The sequence below is a fragment of the Triplophysa rosa genome, linkage group LG4 (genome assembly GCF_024868665.1).
Source record: "Triplophysa rosa linkage group LG4, Trosa_1v2, whole genome shotgun sequence".
Taxonomy (NCBI): domain Eukaryota; kingdom Metazoa; phylum Chordata; class Actinopteri; order Cypriniformes; family Nemacheilidae; genus Triplophysa; species Triplophysa rosa.
The window spans coordinates 21,647,902-21,672,670 of record NC_079893.1 but is presented as its reverse complement, the minus strand read 5'-3'; the positions used below and the strand labels follow the sequence as shown (position 1 = coordinate 21,672,670).

General features: G+C 42.5%; 1 protein-coding gene across 4 annotated transcripts in view; it reads left to right on the top strand.

Moving 5' to 3' along the window:
• The window catches only part of glra3 (glycine receptor, alpha 3), a 152,739-nt gene extending 130,927 nt beyond the window's left edge, over positions 1 to 21,812 (top strand). For 3 of the 4 annotated variants that reach the window (XM_057332478.1, XM_057332479.1, XM_057332476.1), the window contains 6 exons: positions 6,589 to 6,812; positions 8,609 to 8,691; positions 10,327 to 10,464; positions 16,727 to 16,941; positions 17,388 to 17,537; positions 20,732 to 21,812. In XM_057332478.1, the coding sequence (XP_057188461.1) occupies positions 6,589 to 6,812; positions 8,609 to 8,691; positions 10,327 to 10,464; positions 16,727 to 16,941; positions 17,388 to 17,537; positions 20,732 to 21,007 (1,086 nt within the window). In that variant the 3' untranslated portion in view covers positions 21,008 to 21,812. Of the gene's footprint in view, positions 1 to 6,588; positions 6,813 to 8,608; positions 8,692 to 10,326; positions 10,465 to 16,726; positions 16,942 to 17,387; positions 17,538 to 19,705; positions 20,030 to 20,731 lie in introns of those variants that run through there. The other variant, XM_057332477.1, reaches the window with a different exon arrangement.
• Positions 21,813 to 24,769: the final 2,957 nt, after the last annotated feature.

Sequence of the window (24,769 nt, the reverse complement as noted above, 5' to 3'; positions counted from 1 at the left end):
GAACGAGACGTTGTGTCGAACCAACAGATGGGGTTCGTCCTTAAGAACCTATCGCTTCCGACTATTTTAGAAAAGGCCAATGAAATTGGCGAATGAAATTTGCATGCCGGACTCCGCCCCCGGATATCCGGGTATAAAAGGGAGACGGCGTGCTGCATTCATTCACCTTTGTGCTGAGGAGCCTGAGACCACTCTTGACTGCTGCAGTGGGCAGCACGCGTTGTGGCATAAGGGACACAACGTCTCGTTCCCTCCATCAGGCAACTGAGGTTACATCCATAACCAAGACGTTCCCTTTCTGTCGGTCTCTCAACGTTGTGTCGAACCGACAAATGGGGTTCCTATGGAAAACGCCACGCTGCTGTGCCGTGTCACAATCTCTAGCGAAGCGACGGTGACTGGCCTGGGCTACCGCGAAATTGTAACCTTCCAGTGGATAGGCGGGGGGTCCCAGAGCTTTTTGAAAGGTGGGAAGGCTCCTGCCTTCGGCCCTCACAGGCGGCGGCCTTGTTTCTCTAACAGCGAGAAGCCACCCGGTACCGTAAGGCCACTGGGTAAGCGCTACTTTCTCAAATGGGGGATGCGCTACAGAGACCACTTCCTACCATAGGGAGGAGTTTAGTGGAGATACCAACATGGTCTCGCCGTTAGGGGAGAACTCATGGGAGGAATGTGCGGACTGAAAGAGTTAACCGCAAGGTGGAGGTCCACCTAGGGAAGGTCATGGGTTGCCAAGGTGGGAACCAATCATGAGGATACATCAGACGAAACCGCCCGATTGGGGGGGGTTACAACGTCCGGTAGCACTAGGTCCGGTTAGAGCTATGTTGTGGATAACTCAGTTGGTACCCGGCCTAAGGGGCAGGGCTGCTCTGCCCAGCCCGCCCGCAGGAGGTGCTTACTTAATGATGGATGGAGTGCCTGTTCTTCACCCAGTGGGGGAAGAAGGGAGGCTAAAATAGCACGCTGACCCACCTATAGAAAAGGGGGGAAGGTGCTTTCGCAGGCGTACGCCCTACCGGCTGCCGGTCCTACATGTTGCCATGCAGGACGCGGGCTGATACCGGTTCTACGCGGAGGCTGTAGAACCTCGCGAAAGTGTTGGGCGTAGCCAAACCCGCAGCTCTGCAGATGTCTGCCAGAGAGGCGCCCTGAGCCAGTGCCCACGAGGAGGCTATACCCCGGGTGGAGTGACCTCTCACTGCCAGTGGGCATGGGCAATCTTGGGATCGGTACGCCGTCAAGACGGCGTCCACAATCCAGTGCGCCAATCTCTGTTTGGAGACAGCCCTCCCCTTCTGCTGACCTCCAAAACAGACAAAGAGCTGCTCAGAGCACCTGAAGCTCTGTGTGCGGCCTAAGTAGAGGCGCAGTGCGCGTACTGGACACAGCACGGATGGGGTTGGGTCTTCCTCCCCTGTGGGGAGCACCTGTAGGTTCACCACCTGGTCACGAAAGGGAGTGGTGGGAACTTTGGGCACGTAGCCAGGCCGGGGTCTCAGGATAACGTGATAATTTTAGGCAGTCAGGGGACACGGAAAATGCTTGTAGGTCCCCTACCCTCTTGATGGAGGCGAGCGCCATCAGAAGAACCATCTTCATCGTGAGATGAGGAAGAGCGGCATCTCCGAGGGGCTCGAAGGGGGGCCTCTTGAGGCCCGCCAGGACCACATCAAGGTCCCAAGAGGGTACGGAGCGCGGACGAGTCGGATTCCGCCTTCTAGCGCCCCTTAGGAACCTGATGACCAGGTCGTGCTGTCCCAGAGACTTTCCAGCAACTGGGTCATGATGAGCGGCAATGGCGGCTACATACACTTTCAGTGTGGAAGGGGAGAGGTTAGTCTCAAGTCTCTCTTGTAGAAAGGACAGCACGCTCCCGATCGAGCAACTCCATGGGTCTTCTCTTCGAGAAGAGCACCAGGACGAGAAGAGACACCACTTATAGGCGTATAGCCGCCTAGTGGCCGGGGCCCTAGCCTGAGTGATGGTCTCAACCACCGCAGGGGGTAGGCCACTCAGGATCTCCTCATCCAGTCCAGGGGCCAGACATGGAGGTTCCAGAGGTCTGGCCTGTGATGCCATAACGTGCCCTTCCCCTGAGAGAGCAGGTCCTCTGTCAGGGGGGAGTTGTTGTCAAGAGCATTAGCTCCGAGAACCAAGTCCGGTTGGGCCAGTATGGCGCAACTAGTAAAACTTGATGCCTCTCTTCCCTGACCTTGCACAGGATCTGTGCAATGAGGCTCACTGGGGGGAAGGCGTACTTCCGCTTGTCCTACGGCCAGCTGTGCGCTAGAGCATCCGTGCCGATGGGAGCCTCGGACAGGGAGTACCATTGTGGGCAAACCGTAGGAACAGGTGATGACGAGGGAGAATCGAGACATGAAGTAAGCGTCCTTCAGGTCGATTGCCATGAACCAATCTTGACATCTGATAGACGCCATGATGCGCTTCTGCGTGAGCATCCTGAATGGCAGCTTGAGTAGGTGCCTATTCAGGGTACGCAGATCTAGCAACCCCCGCCTTTTTTGGGGATGATGAAGTACGGGCTGTAAAACCTGTTGAACATCTCGGCTAGAGGGACGAGCACGATCGCTTCCTTCGCCAGAGGGGTGGCGACCTCGACCCGAAGCACGGGAGCATCCTTGCCTCTGACTGAGGTTGAGAGGATGCCCCGAAACTTGGGCGGGTGTCTGGCGAGTTGGATAGAGTAGCCGAGACGGATCGTATCCTGTAGCCACTGTGATGGTTTGGGAAGCTCTTGTCAGGCTCCCAGGGACGAGACAGGAGGGCTAGGGGTACGATCTGCTTCATCGACCTCCCGGGGGGTGGTTTGATGGCTGGCAGTGCAGATCCCTCGCCGTGGAGAAGCCCCCAGGGAGGAGATCGGCTCTGCTGTAGCTCGCTGTAGTGGATGGCAGGTCCGTAGCCACTGCTGTCACGGAACAGGAAGCAGAGGTGGTGGCTGAGTCCCGTGGGAACACAGCCACCTGTGGACGCAACGTCTGAATCATCCACAAAGGCTGCCCTAGCGTGTTAGCAACCCAACACTTCATCAGACATCGTGTCCGTCCCTCTCCTCGATGAGTGTGTTGCACCCACGAGAACAGCAGGACATGCCACGCTGGAGAAATTAGCTCTTTTAGAGAAAAAAACTCGAACACTTCTGGAACTGCCGAGATGCCCAGGGGAAGTCGCCGCAGGAAGGGACAGTCCGCTGCAACACGTCGTAAGAATCCAGCAGTAATTCGGCGTAGAGTTTGAAGTCTCGAAGTCGATCAAGTGTGAAGGCCCCGAAGAACAAAAGGTGAATGAATGCAGCACGCCGTCTCCCTTTCATACCCGGATATCCGGGGGCGGAGTCCAGCATGCAAATTTAATTCGCCAATTTCATTGGCCTTTTCTAAAATAGTCGGAAGCGATAGGTTCTCAAGGACGAACCCCATCTGTCAGTTTGACACAACGTCGAGAGACCGACAGAAAGGGAAATATAAAACAGGAAGTAATTTCCTCTTAGAGCCTCATGACTGTGCTTTAAGGTGAGGGATACACAGGGACCCATCAAATAAAATTACAAATTGATACTATTTCTGAAGCGTTTGGGTCAGATCAGTCAGTGTTTCACATGAGTAATCTTACAAAGTACATTCTTTATGTTTCAAGATAATTTATTCCACAGAATTGACAACATCTGGACCATGGGTTAAATTTATGAAAGCACACGACACACAAAACAGTTTTCATGCGCAGTATTAAACAACATTCCTCGATTGTTGTGTATAGGCTGCAATCTATTTGTGATCTATGAAGTGTTAAATCTATGAATCTATGAAGTGTTAAAAGAGAACCATGTACAGGAATTATCTCTGTACAGGCTTACCCATACTGTATATCACATATAGATTACAGCTACCCTTCTTAGACGTCCATGCCTTAACCATCTGGCCTCTTGAGATCGCCTCTGAATTAATCCTAACAACCAGGAGCAAAGAACACTGCATTAGCACAGGGTTTTAGGAAGTCATTACCCCCCATCCATATGAAAGACACATGCTCATACTGTGCTGCAGATATTCAGAAAAAGCTTGGAATTATTTTCCTGATCCAGAGGCCCTAATTTATGCTCTTCTTATTCTATTGTTCATTCCACTGATTATGAGATTATGAAGGTCTAAAAGGATGCTGACGCTGTGGCAAAGCAACATCTGTCGGGTTGTTGTTGAAGAACACTGTAGAGACTCTGATTACTTTCTGGCCATTCAGAATCCTGACACATCTGCCAATCAATGCAAAGATATTAAACGCTGAGCACCCAAATTCACTTCACCAGTTGGTAATAAGAATGGATTAAAAAGCTTTGATCACTGGGAGCAGAGACTCTCTGCCATCTCTTTAATATTAGTTGCTTCATAGTTTGCATAGCATGCGTCCTTTGATATTTTTTTCACTATGACTAATTTTTTTCCCCTCCACATCGAGCTGTAAGTGTCAAAATTTTTAACATTGCTCTTTTTTAGTTATGCTGACAACATGCAGGTTTAAAGAAGTCAACAGCAGTGCTGACAACATGCAAGTTAAGTGCTTCCTAAAGCAGTGAATGTAACTGCAGGACTATCTGTCCATTACAGAAGTCACACACATGTATATACTGTATAGAGATGTGATACCGCCAGGTAGCTGGCAAGAAGGCTGATTTAATGCAAGCAACGCTAAGGTGCATTAGCGAATCGGACACGTAATTGTGTAACGCAATGCACACGTTACATACAACACCCAACAACCCCCCCCCCCCCCTCGTCGACACAATTGGTGGACGGCCTATGTGGGCCGAAAAGTCCAGGGCCGAATTTGCTTCCCAGTCCGCCCTTGCCTTCAATGCCAGTGGATTCTGCTTTAGCAAGCAATAACACAGCAGATGTGTGGAGATTGCCATGGAGACACTAAAGGCCCACAGCACGTTAAGCGATCGCAGATGTGCTGCCCGAGGTCCTGATAAGCTCCACCAAGAGCGAAGAGGCAAAAGCTTGACAAAGGTCAGCTGAGATGTTCTCCACTTTTGTGTTTATGACAAACTACTGTGGTCTGGGAAGATGAGAAGAGCACTGATGCATGACAACTCTTTGTGTCATCAGCCTTGAGAAATTTGCGAAAACCGCTAGGGTTTGCCAAGTCACTAACTATATTTCACCAGCTTTTCATGTGAAACTACAAGTGCAGAGTAGAAACTTCTCGAACAAAACTTGTCTTAAACCCAACCACTCATTTTTATGCGCTCAGACACAAAGACTTTGAGATGAAGTTCTTTGAGTGTTCAGAAAGACACAGATAGGATATGAAAACTGCCTGGTTCTCCATTCGCCTTGCTGCCTAACAAATTATATCACCCACGCGCTGTCACCTTCCATTCATTATTAGTGACTAGTGAGTGTTTATCTTATGTGCTCTCAGGCACAGACAGTCTGACTACGCATATAGTCTTACGTACATTACTGCTTGTTTTAAACAAAGAACCATTGTTTTTCAAATGCTCATTGCTCAGCTTGTTGGCTTTCATTAGTTTTATATTTTCATGAATCTGGCTCTAAACACTTTACAATATGTAACATGCGAAAGTAAGATTTCAAAGGTTCTCATTCAAACGTATATCAAGGCAAATGGAAAGGCATATTATAATGTGTTCCCTTGCAATGTTGACAAAAAACAACTGAAAGACAACAAAACAGCTTCTGTCCAATAAAGCTACGTTATGTGTGAATGTTTTTTTTGTTGGGTCCTGTGTATTTACAAGCTCAGTAACAGTACAGTACAAGCTCTCGCCTCCAATAAGTACAACTGAATATATGGCATGTCAGAAAAGATCTTATGTAAAAGATAACTTAGTTTCTACAAGCCCAATGATTGCATAATAAACATTTACTAATCTTGCCTTGTAGTGATAACCTGTCACAGCATCATACTGTTGAAACTCATCTCACAGTCTTGACAGTGAAAAATCCCCATTCATGATTTATTTAAAGCAGTTGTTGTCAACTGGTTATGCTTTAAGACCCATCATACATAGACATCAAGTTATGTTCGAACAAAACACTAAACCTAGTTTCCATGTTTAATGTATTCTGGGTCATATTTTCCTCTGCCTCTTCGCCTGTTGTTTTTTCACATGATTTTTGAGGATGAGGGCATGTTATGCAATATGCCCCTGTTGGCATCTGCCTAATTTCACTAGCTTCTACAAAGTGACAGCTGAATTTGTGCCAAGAAGAGGTCAACAACAAAAGATACAGAAAGCATTTCTCTTCCCTACCTGTGTGGTATCCTAATGCATGCTTGTATGGTTAGATGAACTTCATTATTTGCATTTAGAAAATTGTTTTTCCGATTGCATTTACGAAAATTGTCAGAACAGACCTGACCCCTCAGTTGAAATCTTTACCTATCTTTAATGTAAACAATCATGCTAATTTCCATATAACTTCCAGCAGCTTTACATGTCTGTACATGAAAATAACATTATGTATGATTTACAACTGGCAGAGAGGCATGTTTCATCTGTTTCCTTTGACTGATGTTACACCTTGCTTTTCCTCACAGGATTACAGAGTGAACATATTCCTCCGACAGCAGTGGAACGACCCTCGGCTGGCTTACAGCGAGTACCCGGATGACTCCCTGGACCTGGATCCCTCTATGTTAGACTCCATTTGGAAGCCTGATCTGTTCTTCGCCAATGAGAAAGGGGCTCATTTTCACGAGGTTACTACTGACAACAAACTCTTGAGAATATTCAAAAATGGAAATGTTCTATATTCCATCAGGTGAGACCAGTTAGAGTAACTTCTGCATGACGCAGCAATGACACTTTAGTACCCAGGTGCCACAAGACAATCAATGAAGGCAAAAATAGTGTTAAAGGAATAGTTTACCCAAACATGGTGAACTATCATGCCATTCCAAACCTATATGACTTTATTCTGCAGAACACACAAAAAACGATATTTTGAAAAATGTTGGTAAACAAACAACACTGACCCCCATTGATTTCCATTGTATGGACACATAACCACTGAGGCATTTCTCAAAATATCTTCTTTTAAGATCCACAAGTCTGATCTCATAGAAATCCATAACTATTTTACGAGGTGGCTAATTTGTATCAATTCGTACGATGTGAATTCTACAAGAACATACGATCATTAGAAAAATGCCATTCTGAAGCCTAAACCTAATGTTACTGGCGCAAAATCAGTATCAAATCGTAATAAAATGTATGAATGAGATCGTAGTCACAGAAGAAAGTCAAATATAGGTTTTGAAGGACATGGGGTGAATAAACAATGATGGAATTTTAACTTGGGCGAACAATCCTTTCAAGGTTATCTTTACGGCCTTAATTTAAAAAATATGTATATCATGATATCTACAATGTTACACTGTAAAACTTTGCTGTGGTTTTGCAGCAGGTTTGCCAGTAGCTTACAGTAGATTTCATTTAAAATTTAGTTTTAAACATAAACTTACCTAGTTCTTATATTTTCTTTTATGAAACAAGACTAAATATCTTAGGTCACTTTTCTTGTTATTTAAATATACTGTATATATACAGTATATATATATATATAAATATATTTTTACTAGAAAACAAGACAAAAACGCTTAGGAAGAATGTAATTTTTTGAAGTGTTACTGTGCTAATGCCAGTAATGAGACCAGTCTCTTCTTGAACATTTTGAATCTCAAAAGTCAAAGTGTTTTAATTTTGGTTAAAGTTAACTCAGATTGAAAACAGTACTACTAGGAAAGTAATTACATTTACAGTTAGTTACTGGCAAACCTGCTGCAAAACTACAGCAAAGTTTTACTAATCGGATCACCAATTTTCAATAACCCCACTACTGCATTAGCAACTGAGAATGAATATTAATAACAATCCACAGTCCTGTAGTAAAAAAAACATATTAAGGAATCCATTTTTGAGTCATAACCCTAAATATAATTTCCATTTGAACTAAAAATATGACCAACCCCTCAGAAATCTGGAAACGGCAGGATAAACACGGCATCGTTCAACATCAATCACAATGCAATTCATAAAATGCCACAGGAAGACAATATCGCTTTGGCAGCATGAGGGCAGATGGGAAGTGCTGAAGTTAATAGAGAAGTAAATTACATCAAGCTTTGAGGAGAGATGACTGAAGGCAGTGCAGATGTGAAACGACAGAGGATTCACATCGACTGAAATCCACGTGGTGCCCTGTGGGAAAAGATGCGTAATTAAAACATGGCCAATCTGCAGCTGCCAGACTCGTCTCTCTTCTGCTTTAACAGCCCCGTTCAGAAATCCCACCACTCGGGCAGCTTTAGATGTTCGCAGCCCTCCTCTATGATCCCCTTCTTTGTATGAGCCACAGATTTGTGCATTACAAATTCAAAGGATGAACACAGAACTGCATTAACAATCGCACACATACAATATGAACCTGCACTTGGACGAGGAATACATTGGCATGCGTTACATCAAGAAACTCACATACTGTATTAGAAACGAGAGAGTTTTTAAGAAGTAGTCGTGCATGATTCATAAGGTCTGTGATTTTTATTCGATTTTCAGATTGACTCTGACACTCTCCTGTCCGATGGATCTGAAGAATTTCCCCATGGACGTGCAGACGTGCATAATGCAGCTGGAGAGTTGTGAGTAATCTCAGATGACCTCTTCTCATCAAGAGATGGTTATGTAACCCCTCCTCCACCTCTCTTTCAGAGCGATGTGGAAGAAACACAGTGTTACTTTTTCATAATATAACTTCAGCCGGTAGACAAGATGAGGTCAACAGCAGCTTTGATGTAGAGCTTGTTTGGCATTAGTGTTCACCTGGCAGGGTTGTGTTAAATGATGTCAGGATGGCTGGGCGTCTTCCCCATCTAGCCTGTTGCCTTAATTTAACATGGAGATGTTAACTTAGTGTCTTACTGGCAAACTGTATTTTTAAGAGCAGTGTATTAGTTTTTTAATTAGTGTTTTTTACTACTTGTTAGATTTTTAAAATTAAATATTCTTCATCTGTTGAAACATTAATTATGTGTCCTGGAATGATGATCTCATCATGGCCTCGATAAACCTTCAAGTGCCTTTTGATAAAATGTTCTATGGCTCTATTGTGTGTGTGTGTGTGTTTTATTGTTATTGGAGAAAATGTTGGATAAGCCTTGGTTTATTTAAATAAGTATTAAAGAAACAATTTCTTAAATTAGGAGTTAAAATTAGGTCTTAAATTAGGAGAAAAAAGTTGTTTCAGAGCGAAATTAAAAATGTTGTAAAATGTACCCTTTCAATGCCTTACAAATGAGAAAAAGGAACTTGAAAATGTGAAGTTGTTTGGAATAATTCAAGCGGACTAACATTTTCTCTTCCTTAAAGAATCACACATACTATGTTCTATTCTCAACAGTAACTCAACAAGTTTGTCTCTACATCCTAAGTGCAGAGTGCCTGGTTAAAGATTAAGTTTGTGGTCATAGTGTTTGGTAAATCATTCCAAGAGCTTTCTGTCGACTCGAAACATGGCATAGCTCCCTCAGTCTCCCCATGGTGATTACTCTCCAATGGGGTTGAGGCTTTTAAAGAAAACCCTGTGTCATGGGGAATCTGTCTTCATAACTACATGTTTTAAAGTGAATTTTTTTTACAAAAATCTCCAGAAAGAATGGCTACATAGAAAATGGTATGCTTGTTATATGGAACAGAATGATATAGAATAGAATAATGAGCAGCTTCCACCTTGTTCACCTTCCTTCTGGCAAAGTGGCTCACTGAGATAAACAAAAGACACCAGAGCTACAGAAGATTCCTTCTAATTATATCCACCAACATCACAACATTCACAATTCAGTGCATTTAAAACCCTCTGGATATTGTGCTGCTGATGTGTTTAATGCTTTGTTAAATGCTTTGTCTTTATTAATGCACGGTTTTATGCATACATGCCATATGTCTCTACAAAACATAAAGTATAAATAAACCATAAATGTTGAGCCTTGGGAAAGTCAGCTAATAATATACAACTAAGTTGCTTTTCCTTTTGCTTGTTTAAATTATTTTCTAATAATGATTACATCTGTGCTGCAGTGATAACTTCCAAACCTGATATAAGTCAATTTGCCATGTTCTAGCTTTTTGCATCATTGGAAATATACTCTTTAGCTAAAGACAGCATTCTCACACAGTTCTAGTGCAACCTGAAGACATCTAGATATATAACTAAACATCAGAGTGGTTCAGTTCATATGTAGTATTACATAATCGATTTCTCTTGGTCATTTTCCTAGTTGGTTACACAATGAATGACCTGATCTTTGAGTGGCAAGAGAACGGACCCGTGCAGGTGGCTGATGGACTGACCCTCCCTCAATTCATCTTCAAAGATGAGCCTGATTTAAGATGCTGCACCAAACACTACAACACAGGTAAGTTTCCAAACATGGCATATAACAAAAACTGTACTGAACTGCAATAATAACATGAAGAAAAAGCAAGTTATAGCAAGCCGCTAACATCAGTTAGCCTGTTGCGTTCTACGATGTTATTGTACTTAAGTGTCTCATTGTACTGTTGTCTCAGTGTTTTTGTTTTGTTTTCTGTTTGTGGCTCATGGGGCCTGTCGGTTTAGGTGACTAGCCAGGTAAGTTTAAGATTAGTTTGTGGCAACCCTGGGTTTATGTGAAAGTACCTCGGCTTTAACTGGTTTAAGCCGCATGGCTAGCCTGCTCCGGGGCAGGTAATGTCCTGGATAAGAGAGCCCAAATTGACATCAGCAGTGAACAAAGTGTCATGAGTTACGCAACTGTTTTTTTAATACTGTATATAAATTGATATGCACCTTTTTAATATATTTCCTCTTATAAATTATTTTAAAGTGTTAAGATATTGTTTAGTTCTTGTGTACCCTATCTTTTATATCATCTCGTCTCGTATATCATCACACTCCTATCAGCCACACATTAAAAACGCTAAAATCTCCACAGTCTAGAAGAGCATGTTACTGGTTCTGTGAATAGAAGGTCTATTGTGAGGTTATTTCAGTTGAATCAATTTTGTATGAATATATGATCACAAGCTAACATGCCAAATGGCCAGACAAAGTGCATGACTCACAAATTTTCTATGAGTCCGTGTTGTGTCAGTGCTTTAAGGGAGATAACATAAATTGGGAACTGTACAGAACACGTTAAAGGAATGGATTGTGACAGTAAAACTCTTTTCTGTTATATGACAGGGTTATTAAATGGCCTGTAGGTAGGAAACGGGGTTACAGTATGCATGCCAAAGGTTTTTGCTATCCTGACCTTTAGACAAGACCACAGGATCTTTATTGTGGCTCTCAGTCAAACCAGGGTCAGGATAAGTTAGAGCTGAGATGACCCTCTGAATTGTAAATGCACGCTCAACTGACCACCTTGTATCTGTCAAAGATTCCATCACCACACAATAGTGTGTACTCCAAGTTAAACAATACTTAGCGTTTTACCTAACACAATCATTTGTTTTCATATTTAACTTTCCATTGACCTTAGTAAAAGATTATCTAATCTTCAAAAACAAGCACGATAGCACGTGGCCAAAGCAATGTCATGAGACTACTTAGAATTACTCTTTTCAGGATAAATTTACAGTATCTCGACGTCTTAGGACGAGAACAATGTTAGAGCATTGCAAAATGTCTATACGCCAACCAGTCAAATGGAACCTTAGATCAAGTACTCATTAGCCTTCATATATACTTTCTTATATAACTGAATTACCCAACCAGTCATCTTTACCTTCCATATTATCTCCCTGTTTTTAAAACCTAATATTTTAGTCTTATCATATTTAGTCTGATGCATATTATGTGATGCTTGCTGGCTTTCTGTTCCCTTGCGTTTTTCTGTGATAGAATGAATAACAGATGCAGCTGGGTCAAGGTTAGGTTGCCTTACACAACTGACCCCTGCATGTAATGACAGAATGGGAGAGAGCATCCCCCTAAAAGACTTTTATAAAGTCTTTATAAATTATAAATGTGGACCATTATAAATGTGAAACAGCAATAAAGAGGAGTAGGAGGGGGGAGATATAAATGTGTCTTTTGACATGAAATCTCTTGGCAATTGTGTTCAGGCACTCTGTCTGCTTCTAAAGGGACAGGAGCAACATGTCAGTCAAGATATTCTCTCGACCTCTTTAAATATCTCACTTGGTAATTAAATCAATATTGGCACACAAAAGGCATGTATTGATATTGATTGAGTTAAAGGTTACGTGTTGACATAAAAGGTTGGTGAATTCCTAGTTTTGGATAGATTTAGTTTCTGGGTGACACATTTACCATATGTACAGTATTATCAAATTATCACAATAAGTCACAAAGTTGTAGTTAGAAATCATAGAAATCAATATACTAGAAATTGGTCAGATACCCTGATGCCCACATGAAGGCAGATCATTTAAGCATATTGGCGAATATACCATATTTCCAATTGTTATTCACGTAAGGTCTTTATTGATCAATAAATTTGATTTATGCATTTGTCAGTAACCTTCACCCATATGGATCTGTAGTATACATTTATCAGTCAAAGCATTTCCTTAAAATTTTGACCTCGGCATTACCAGCTCCATGTATTTGTGTCTTACTACATTTACCACATCTACTTTATTCATCCACTTTATTTGTTGTACTGTTTTCTACTTTTGATTACTGGCTATAATATATTGTTTTCAAATACAGTCAAAACAAATACAATGCAAGGACATTTTTGGAAACAATAACAGGAAGAACAGTGAACATACTGTATAGGACTGTGAGATATATCTGTCCATGATTTCATGTACCAGTCCGTATGTGACTTATCCTAATGCTAAGATAATATTCTCACATCTAAAGGAAGATCATTATAATCCTGCATGTCTTGTTTAGTAATTGTGGTTGGTGTGTTACACACCTGCTATCTGCCAAAGTCTAAATCCAGCTAAAACTTGCCTTTTTCTTTTACATGTCAGTATGCTTGAACCGTTTAACCTTTTCTTTTATCACTTCCCCTTATTCTTATTTTCAATACCTTCTGCTCCTCTCTCTCTTTGGTACTGTTCTTGGCAAGTACTGTAAAACACTTTCATAAGTCTTAATCCTGTTTTCATGAAGTTGCTTGCCAAAGAACTACACCTGTGAAAAAGGCCACTGGTCCAACTCGGCAAGTATAAACAGCAACCTTTTAAAAGGCATCAAGGCTTAGTGAACTCTGCTGTTCTTTTAATTTAGTACTGTTCTTTCTAGGCCAGTAGGGCACTGAAGTGCTAAGGATTTGTCAAAATGTCCAATTACAGCAGACGTAATAACTAACATAATCAGGACTGGCAGGACAGATGTCTTTCTCTCACAGAGATGAAATCACACAGCGATTTAGCGTCTTGCTCCAATAGTGCCAAACTACAGTATATTTAAAGGGGTCATATCATGCAAATCTTTATTATTCTTTTTTTATCCATTGGGTCTAATAATATTGTTTGCAATTACTTTTTACTGGATGTACTGTAGGTTCCACCCAAGTAGTTTAGACCCTCAAGCTTTTTAAAAAGAATTTCACCAAAACAAAATATTATTTTGTAAGTTACTGCGACGTGTGAATTGAATGTACTAATGTAGCCACTGTACAGTATATCCATTAGGGGTGGAGCCGAACCCGAATACGGTATTCGGAAAGGCACAAATAGCGTGTTTTTTACTAATACTTATTTCGAACAAATACTTAAAAAAATATTTGTATTCGGGAACAAGAAAAACTTTATATCAAAAAGCTGCGTTTTCTCATGAGACCGCAGTGCATGCCCGCATGAGTGAGTGACATTAAGGAGTCGGGGGGGTGGGGGGTAAAAGAGGTGACTGACACAGGCTGCTCCACACAGCAACAGAGAAGGCTCGGCTGAGCGAAAAAAGACTTCACCGCGTGCATCACTATTTTTGTTGAATAGATTTTTGTACCTTAACTGGGTTCCGGAGGCAGTTTATAACTTTCGGGAAGCGGAGTTTGATCGGGAGATTATTCCATTACGCTGCATTATTGACGTCTGCAGTCGAGTGCTCTCATGTTCACTCTGTTTACGTACACTATAACGTAAATTAGAAGTGTAACGCAAAAAAACTGGATTTTTACGCCTATTTTGAATTTTACTCGAATACAAATACAAATACTCCCCCCCCTCAACAAATACAGATACAAATACCGGCTGCTTTGCACACCCTTAATATCCATCCATCTATTTACGTCTTGGGCCACAGGCAGGATACACCCTGGATAGATGGCCAGTTTATTACAGACTGTATATCTAATGTATTTTATCTTCGGCTTAGTGTTCCACATACAGTACAATGAAATATACTAAATTGATTTTTTGAATGCATTTTAATATTGTGGGTTCGACTCCCTGGGAACGCACATACTGAAAAATGAATACTTGAATGCACCGTAAATCGCTTTGGATTAAAGCATTCACCATATGCATATAAAATATATCAAGCTCATCTGCCGCAGATGTCTCTGGTTGATAGAAAACCACTTTGTGCCCAAATGGCCCTGTATTTATTTAGCATGAGATCAATAATTAAATTCTTGATATACAGCATATTTCATGGACCACATATTTCATGAATCTGTTCCTCTGGAATAATACATGGAATTCCCCTCAATCCAATAGGCCTTTTCTAATCTCATTACTCAGACGTCCCCCATTGGGTTTAAGGCTTCCATGCTATGTAGTAGGTAAACCTCCAACCCAATGATATTAATCTTTAATAAGCACCATGACAGTCTTTCTGACCACCGGTTTATTATCACTTCTTTAGATGTGATATCTCCTCTTCATTCTGACAGGATAGCAATTGGGTGTGCTGCATGGCTGCTGACACATTTCCTTCTCTGCCACATAAGACTTCCTGTTCTGTCATGTGGATCTGCCTACTCGTTCATCTGCTGAGAGCTTTTGCATCTCCGTCAGTTGAGTCACGAGCGCGGGGTGTGAAATAACCACATGGCGCAGCTTTAGTGATGTCACAGTGGGTTTTCATCCTCAGACTAATGCCGTGAGTGTGGAACAAGCCGTACAGTGAAAGGATGAATGATCTTTTGGGTTTCTTTAATATGGGCTGAGAATGATATCAATGAAGTTGAAACAGTTTAAAATATTATTCATCACTGACATAGGAGAGGGAAAAAGACAAAATGGAAATCACATATTTGCTTTTATCCAAATCTGCTGTAATAAACCAGGATGTGCAGCTGGGTTGTATCCTGGGCCCGCAGCACTTTCCGGTTCAGCCCTGTGAATGGTAGGTGCCGTGGGGCTCCATAACACAGGCTGTCAGCTGATTCTCCTTCTTCTCCATTCTGCTTTTCCACTTGCTCCCATTTCTGTTGCTTTATTCTTAGATTTCTTCAACAACAGCTTTGACATCACCAACTGCCCAAACATCTTAAGAAACTAGAACTGTTTGTTTGTGTTTTTATCGGCGTGTTTGTTTGTGTGTTTGAAAAAGTTTGTCAATTTCAGAGGGAGGTGAAACCACAATTTGTTTAAGCACTTATACTGTATGCATATGTGTTGTCCAGCAGGCTTTTAATATGTGGCTGTTTGCTTCATGGTTTGTACAGTACACTTAGATATCAGTCTTACATTTGTTTTTATGTGGTGTATTCTAGTTGGAGAGTAGGGCAGCGTGGAATATTACTATAAGTGAAAATCCCAAGGGAGTTTGTAAAAAGAGAAAGACTAAAACATGTCTTCCTGATTTTCAAGACAAGCCTCTCAGAAATTTGGCTTGAGAGAAAAAAGGCTCAGTAGCAGAGAACAAAAACAGACTGCAGCTAAAAGCTCTCAGATCATATAAGTATGTGCTCAGTACCTTTCATGCGGATTATGTGTACAAACAAAACCTTCTGTAATGGTGATGTTCGCCAGTCACATTTGAAACCAATTAAACCAGAGACCCATCATAATTATAATAATATGAATATCACTGGGAACTTCAAGACATTAATAATAAAAGTCATGTGCAAAAGTCTGCATTAAAATCTAGGATTTAAAATGTAATTGCAACCTGAAAAACTACAATAAAAAACCGTAATTTTGAATGTTTTATTGCTGTTTTATTTCACATATATTTAGTTTTTAATACAGTAAATTACCGTAAAATCACCAAAATTGGTGTAAAATAACCAAAAAAATATATTTAGTTTTTTTCTGCGGCCCCAGTTGCCGGAATATTAGATTTGGAATGTTGGAATCTTGAAATGTAGACAAAGAAATGACAGAAAATAAATATTTAAAATGTTTAAGATTCTGCATTATTTTTAGTTGACTGTTTAAATAAGCAAATTTATATGGCAATACCCATGTTTACTCCTTTTGAAGAAAGGTCACATTTCCTTGTTTCTATTGAAGCGCACAAAATGCTATTTGAAACACTGCCAAATCTTTACGGATTTAGATGGATCATCAGATTTTGGACAAACTTGTCAATGACAGCTTAAATGGATGTTGTCATTTGATTTCCTTTTCGTTGAAATTGACAGAAATCGCCATACAGAAAATGTAATTCGTAGTGAAACAAACACTGTATTAAAGCTGCAAGATGAGGACAAGTGGACTGAGTTTTTTAACCCCCATGTCCTCTGTCTGCTGTCCTCCTGCTAGGCAAATTCACATGCATTGAGGTACGCTTTCACCTGGAGAGACAGATGGGATATTACCTGATTCAGATGTACATTCCAAGCCTGCTCATCGTCATTCTTTCCTGGGTCTCCTTCTGGATTAACATGGATGCCGCTCCTGCCCGCGTTGCACTGGGAATCACCACGGTACTCACCATGACAACCCAAAGCTCGGGATCCAGGACATCTTTACCTAAGGTCAGATGTTTATGTTAGAAGACACTACACCACTGGTCTCAGATCAAAATTAAATTGTAAGATTGTACGGCACTGCTATGCGTTCCTTTCCCTCCGTTCATTCTTAGTTATAATTTATTAATGCAGCCCATAGTGGAATGTGTAAAGATCATCCATGCGTGAAAGCAGGCGGATAGTGTGTGTTGCATATTTAAAACTCATAAATGCAACATTGAGTTATGTAACATAATTAAGCATTACAGAAAGCAAGCCTTTGCACCTGGCAGAGTGATATCTCTGATTTATAGCGGGTTGGCTGGATGTTAATGACAATGGTCTTTCATGAATAAATAAAATCAGGCCGATCCCAATGCTGTTCAATATTACAACGACTGGGCTGTTTTTCAGGCTGGAAGGCTAATTAAGGCATTTGAATAGTAATGTGTTTATGTGTCTATATCACACAGGTCTCCTATGTGAAGGCTATTGACATCTGGATGGCTGTGTGCTTGCTCTTTGTCTTCTCTGCTCTGCTGGAGTACGCTGCAGTCAACTTTGTGTCACGGCAACACAAGGAGCTCTTAAGATTTAGGAGGAAAAGGAAGAAGTCTAGCAAGGTACTGTATTGCGGCTACCAGAGGGCTCAATGCCATAGGTTGAAAGTGAGACAGTACCATTTGTTAACAGTAACTTCGATAGGAAGTAATGTCCATTTGAAAACGAAGAGGCGGCATGACAGACAACAATATGTGTGCGTGTGGTGTGATGCTTGGATAAGGAGCTCCTTTTGGAGCAGAGAGCCGACGATGGGAGAAAGAAGGGAGAAAGTGAAGTCTAATGCTGGGGTCACCAATTAGCAATTCCATCCAGCTAGACATAATTAACCATTAAATATACATTTGACCATGTCTACAGTTTAAAATGAGCAGAGAGAATACATCTGAGTACGTGCTACACACAATCCGTGGCACTTCCTGTGTTCTGATCATCTTTTGGCTCTGTATCCTCTAGTTAGTATGTAGTGACAAATGCGCTTCATTTAAAGTGCCTTGATCCTATTTCCCTTGTTAGCATTAATAGTTCTAGAATTCATTTATGTAATTCATGAAAGAATTTTTTGTCTTCATAATTTTTAATCAAAATTTGAAAAGGTACTTAGAGTGTACTATGTGCCTAGGAGGGTCGGTCTATTTCTCATGACATCAGTTTGACTGGGAGAACAGTGTTAGGGTTCCCTCCAAATAAAACTATACTTTTTAGATAGCATTCATTCGTAGTGGGAAAAAAACCTATTCCATAGGAATTACAATTGGTTCCAAAAGAAACAAATGGTCAAGCAATGATGCATAAAACAAACAGCATGTCTAATGAATGAATATCAGTGGCGTGGAACTAACTCTCTAATCTGTTTTGAATTACATATATTTGGAGTTCAAAGGCAGATTAATTTGTTTGAAATATTAACATTATACACAACTGTAATGGTACTAAGAGGAAATTTAATGAGAATTTTAATAGTATTAAGATTGTGGATTAAAAAACATTACATTTTTAATTACCTATTTAATTATGGCAGATGTACTGAACAAGCCAAACTAAACTGTAACAATGCATGTTTGCAAAAGCATGACAAATTTTGTTTAATGAATGCAGCAAAAAGGAAACAAAATAACACAGGTTAAAAAGGTTTAAAGTGAGAACACAAGTGACTCTTATCACCCCTGAAGACAAAGCCCAAGATTGCATTCACAGAAAAATGTTTAAGGGACTGTCACTTTACAACCCAGTTAGACTTTATAGAGACTATAGATCAACACTTCAGCTCAATTTGTAGTTTCTGTAGAATTGCAAAGGTTGTGGTTTTGATTATCAGGAAACAAACATACTGTATGCAAGTCTGTAAATAGCTTCGTAAATCTGCCTATGCAAACTGTAAATTTAATTTATTGAGACTGAAGCGAATTAATGGCTCAGACTGAGAGATGCATAGAGTTTATTTGGTCTTTGGACTGTGTTTGGATAAAGCTTAATGCTCTATGAAATATAGTTGAACTGATTGGATGTGAATTGACATTGATCTTCCATTATGTATTTTAAACATTACAAAGGCGGTTTATGTGCAACTGTAAAACAAAAATATATAAGTTAATATATATTTGAAACTAAAATGATCACATTCAACTCTATTAGTTTTAGTCCTGCACAATATTACAGTAAAATCCCTGCACTTTTAGCCCTGCACATATACAACACTGCCTCCTAGAGGTCAAAAGTATTTAGTAAATCTTTGTAGTGTGTTTAGCTATGCAAACCAAGCATGTTTATTTTAAGGCTAAAGCCTGCTGCAGTTACAAAGGTCAGATTGCCATTCGGGTCTGTTTATGTGTTATCAGAGTGGATTAATATTGCATGTGCAGGGCAGCGATGTTATTTCCCTGGGCGCTGTGGAGTTGGAAGATTAGTGACATCATGACGTCATCTTTGTGGTGATCAAGACTTTGTGGTGTTTTTAAAAGAGAATGCTGGACGTGCATTACATTTAAAGAGCATTTTAAAAGTATATTTATTTTATATGAATGCATATTCATTTATTTTTACAATGTAGAATTATGTTTTGAATGCCACTCACAAGTTTATTTCTCATGGTGTTGTTGTAGTGGTGGTTTTCAATCACATTCAGAACCATAGGCATATGTCTTGCATGATATCCTGCATGTTGATTGTATTTTATTAGTTTGCATGCTTTGTGTTTCTTTCTTTCTTCGATCCCCTGTGGTGCTGAAAGACTTTCAATCAAACATTTGATGAGGAGCTTACCGAGTCACTGCGCCGTGTCAATGGCCTGCGCAGTGCTGAGCCCTTTTACGGATCAATGGGCCAGCTCGACCAATCCAATGACATGGTAAAAAGAGATAGAGTCCATCTCTGTCTCATCTTGATACAGTCTCCTACCTTCCTGATACATGTGCATTATTAGTTACTCCTGATGCCTGTCGAATTAATACAAGTATTGCCTATTTATGAAATACTTGCTATTGATATATGATATATAATATATGCTATATAGGAATTCATAATCCAATGCGTTGTTTCCCCTAGAGTTTAATTTGATTGGTTAAAAGACTGCTAGGTCTGTCATTTCATATTCAGTGTGACTTATTAGTGGAAAACATAGCTAGGTAGTTTTTTATACGTTTTATTTTATTTTCTACTCTTCTACCAAAATTTCCATATAAATGCAATGGGTACAGAATTTAGCACAATATACCGAAATTGTTTAGCGAAACAAACATTACACTTAATATTATAATCTGTTAATGGTCAACATAATTGTTATGACATGTAGGCTTGAATAGGAAAAATTGACTTTTAGTTTTACATTGTATTGAAAAATAAGTGTTTTGTTCCAAATTATCTTTTATTTTGGTTTCATGGATTCATGCTATTGGTAGTCAATAATTCACTTAACAAAACACATTGCTGTCAGCAAAATGAATGTTCAATCTCTCCCAAAGTTAATCTGTATTCAGTCAGGGGCATATTTTTGTTTAGTTTATGTAGTTTTGTTCATAGTTGAATAAGGTCATATCATATCATCTGTCCATTTTGCAGTCTGAGAAACGCAAATTTTTGTTTTGCTTCATTCTTTAAAAGACTATTCATTTTTTATTCTAGAAAAAAATATATTCTTAAAAACTCTACAACATTATATGGTTAGCTGCACACACATATGCCGCACACACATAGACCAAATAAGGTAATCTTTAAATAGATGTACCAGTGTCGTGATTGTATCTTTTCCTGTGTTAAGGAGGAGGAAGTGCAGGAGAGCCGGTTGAGCTTCACGCCCAATGTGAGGAAAGACAGGGCCGTGCCCAAAGCTGCTAACAATGCTCCCACAACCCCCTCTGACCCAGCCGTTGCCCCTGGCAAGAGTCACGAAGAGATGAGAAAACTTTTCATTGATCGAGCGAAGAAAATCGACACTGTGTCCCGTGCTGGCTTCCCTCTAGCCTTCCTGTTTTTCAACATTTTCTACTGGGTTCTTTACAAAATCCTACGCTACGAGGACGTGCACAAACCATAAATGCATACCGTGTTGAACCTTGGGAGGTTCGGTAGCAACACTTCAGCTGCATCAAGACACTTTCTGCCAAAATCTGTGATACACACTCATAATGACTATGTCAAACAGTGATGTCAAGGACAAATGGATACTTTCAACAGTTAATGCTTTGAATTCTGTTTGTGTCGTATTGAGAACAATGCGCTCACTATGCAATGGATAAGACACCTGTTCCCCACATACACTTCCTAACCAAAAGTGGTTAGCACTTCAACACTTCCGTTGAACGTAGGAGCACTGTTTCACAGTCTAAAGCTGTCTACTGCCCTCAGTAAAGGCAAATGTATTGTGTCTTGCACTGGTTTTGTCAACTCTGTTGTTTTCCAGCTTACTGCCAATGTTTTGTGTTGTGTTTTTGATATACAGCTATTGGAAAAATGAAGAGTCTATGAACAAAGCTGCATATTCTGCAAGTTTCCCAACACCTGTTTTGTAATGTTAATCATTTCATAAGGAAGCGTTGATTGATTCTTCCTTGCAACTGGTCGGCTTATCACCCTTTAACAAAAAGCTATCACTTTGTCTGAACAAAGACCTGATTGTCAACCAGCTCTATACAAACCTGCGTCAAGGCCAAACAACATTCAGAACTAACTGTCAAGAACCAGCAGAAAAAAATGTTGTTTACAGTTATCAACCTAAATAATGTTTTCATCGTTTCCATCTATTTCAGTTTTTGAAATTTCTAGAAGAGCGTTCACTTTCAACAAGATTTTCTTAAAAAAATGAACCTATAACTAACTTTATCTATTTGAGGCAGCAATTAAACGTCTCGGTTACGGATGTAACCTCGGTTCCCTGATGGAGGGAACGAGACGTTGTGTCGAACCGACAGATGGGTTCGTCCCTGAGAACCAATCGCTTCCGATTTCTTAGAAAAGGCCAATGAAAATTGGCGAATGAAATTTGCATGCCGGACTCCGCCCCAGGATATCCGGGTATAAAAGGGAGACGGCGTGCCTCATTCATTCACCTTAGTTCAGAGGAGCCTGAGACCTCTCACGACTGCTGCAGAGGACAGCACGTGTTGTGGCAAGGAGGACACAACGTCTCGTTCCCTCCATCAGGGAACCGAGGTTACATCCGTAACCGAGACGTTCCCTTTCTGTCGGTCTCTCGACGTTGTGTCGAACCGACAGATGGGGTTCCTATGGAAAACGCCATAACACTGTGCCCTGTAACAATCTCTAGCGAAGCGACAGTGACTGGCCTGGGCGTGTCAGCCGTGAGCGCTACCGCGAAATTGTAACCTACCAGTGGGTAGGTAGGGGGTCCCAGAGCTTTCTTGAAAGGTGGGAAGGCCCCCACCTTCGGCCTCACAGGCGGCGGCCTTGTTTCTCTAACAGCGAGAAGCAGCCCGGAAACGTAAGGCCACTGGGTAAGCGCTACTTCCTCAAATGGGGGATGCGCTACAGAGACCACTTCCTACCGCAGGGAGGAGTCTAGTGGAGATACCAACATGGTCTCACCGATAGGGGAGAGCTCATGGGAAGAAAGTGCGGATTGAGGAGTTAACTGCAAGGTGGAGGTCCACCTAAGGAGGTCATGGGTTACCAAGGTGGGAACCAGCATGAGGATACATCAGACGGAACCGCCCTACTGGGGAGTTGCAACGTCTGGTAGCACTAGGTCCAGTTAGAGCTATGTTGCGAATAACTCCGGAGATACCCGGCCTAAGGGGCAGGGCTGCTCTGCCCAGCCCGCCCACAGGAGGTGCTTGCTAGTGATGGATGGAGTGCCTGTTCTTCACCCAGTGGGGGAAGAAGGGAGGCTAGTAGTACGCTGACCCCCTTAGGAGAAAGGGGGGAAGGTACTGTCATAGGTGTACACCCTACCGGCCGCCGGTCTTGCCTGATGCCTGCAAGACTCGAGCCGATACCGGTTTTACGCGGAGGCTGTAGGAACTCGCGAAGGTGATGGGTGTAGCCCAACCCGCAGCTCTGCAGATGTCTGCCAGAGAGGTGCCTCGAGCCAGTGCCCACGAGGAGGCTGTACTCCGTGTGGAGAGAGCTCTCACCCAGTGGGCGTAGGCGATCTTAGGACAGGTACGCCAAAGTGACGGCGTCCATGATCCAGTGCACCAATCTCTGTTTGAGATAGCCCTCCCTGCTGATCTCCAAAACAGACAAAGAGCTGCTCAGAGCTTCTGCGGCTCTACGTGCAGTCCAAGCAGAGGCGCAATGCGTGTACTGGACACAACACGGATGGGGTTGGGTCTTCCTCCCCGGTGGGGAGCGCATGTAAGTTCACCACCTGGTGTCTCGGGGGAGTGGTGGGAACTTTGGGCACGTAGCCGGGCCGGGGTCTCAAGATAGCGTGAGAATGACCGGGCCCGAGTTCTAGGCAATCTGGGGACACGGAGAATGCTTGTAGGTCCGCTACCCTCTTGAGCATCCTCCCGAGAGCCGTCTTCATCGAAAGTGAGAAAGAGCGGCATTACCGAGGGGGCTCCAGGACCGCATCAAGGTTGTAAGAGGGTACGGAGCGTGGGTGAGGTGGTAGCCTTCCCGCGCCCCTTAGGAACCAAATGATCAGGTTGTGCTGTCCTAGAGACTACCAGCAACTGGGTCGTGATGAGCGGCAACAGCGGCTACATACACGTTCAGTGTGGAAGGGGAGAGATTATTCTCGAGTCTCTGGGAGGACCGCACCCACTTGATCAAGCAACTCCGCGGGTCTTCTCTTCGAGAAGAGCACCAGGATGAGAAGAGGCACCACTATAGGCGTATAGTCGCCTAGTGGCCAGGGCCCTAGCCTGAGTAGTGGTCTTAACCGCCGCAGGGGTTAGGCCACTCAGGATCTCCTCGTTCTGTCCAGGGGCCAGACATGGAGGTTCCAGTTGTCTTGCCCGTGATGCCATAACGTGCCCTTCCCCTGGGAAAGCAGGTCCTTCGTCAGGGGAATCGGCCAGGAGGGAGCTGTTGTCAAGAGCATTAGCTCCGAGAACCAAGTCCGGTTGGGCCAGTCTGGCGCAACTAGTACACTTGATGCTCCTCTCCCTGACCTTGCACAGGGTCTGCGCAATGAGGCTCACTGTGGGAAAGACATACTTCCGCTTGTCCCACGGCCAGCTGTGCGCTAGAGCATCCGTGCCGAGGCAGGGAGTACCTTAGCGGGAAATGGGTGGTGTCCAGGGAGGCGAAGGGGTCTACCTGAGCCCACCCGGACCGTACCCAATGAGCTGGCTGCGCGGGGGTGGAGTCGCCACTCTCCGCGAGGCGTCAACTGACGAGAGAGCACATCGGCTGTCTGGTTCAGGTCGCCTGGGATATGTGTGGCTCGCAGGGATCTGCTCACCTGTGGACTCCACAGGAGGAGGCGTCGGGCGAGTCGTGTTAGCTGCCGTAAGCGAACGCCACCCTGGCGGTTAAAAACGCTACGGCAGTTGTGCTGTCCGACCGGACCAGCACGTGCTTGTTCTGCACAAGAGGTTGTAACCCCTTCAGTGCGGGTAGAACATCCAACAACTCTAGGCAATTTGATATGCCTGCGCAGGCAGGGGCCCGTCCATCGCCCCGACACTGCGTGCCCATTGCACACGGCACCCCAACCCTGCAGGGAGGCGTCTGTGACCCTGACGCGTCTCGACCTGCCCGAGAGGGACCCCCGTCCGTAGAAAGGTCATTGAAGACCAAGGGGTTAGGGTGCATCGGCAGAAAAGTGTAATCACCATCCGCCTGCTGCCGGTGTGCCTCTTCCCACTGACTGCTTGAACCCAAGCAG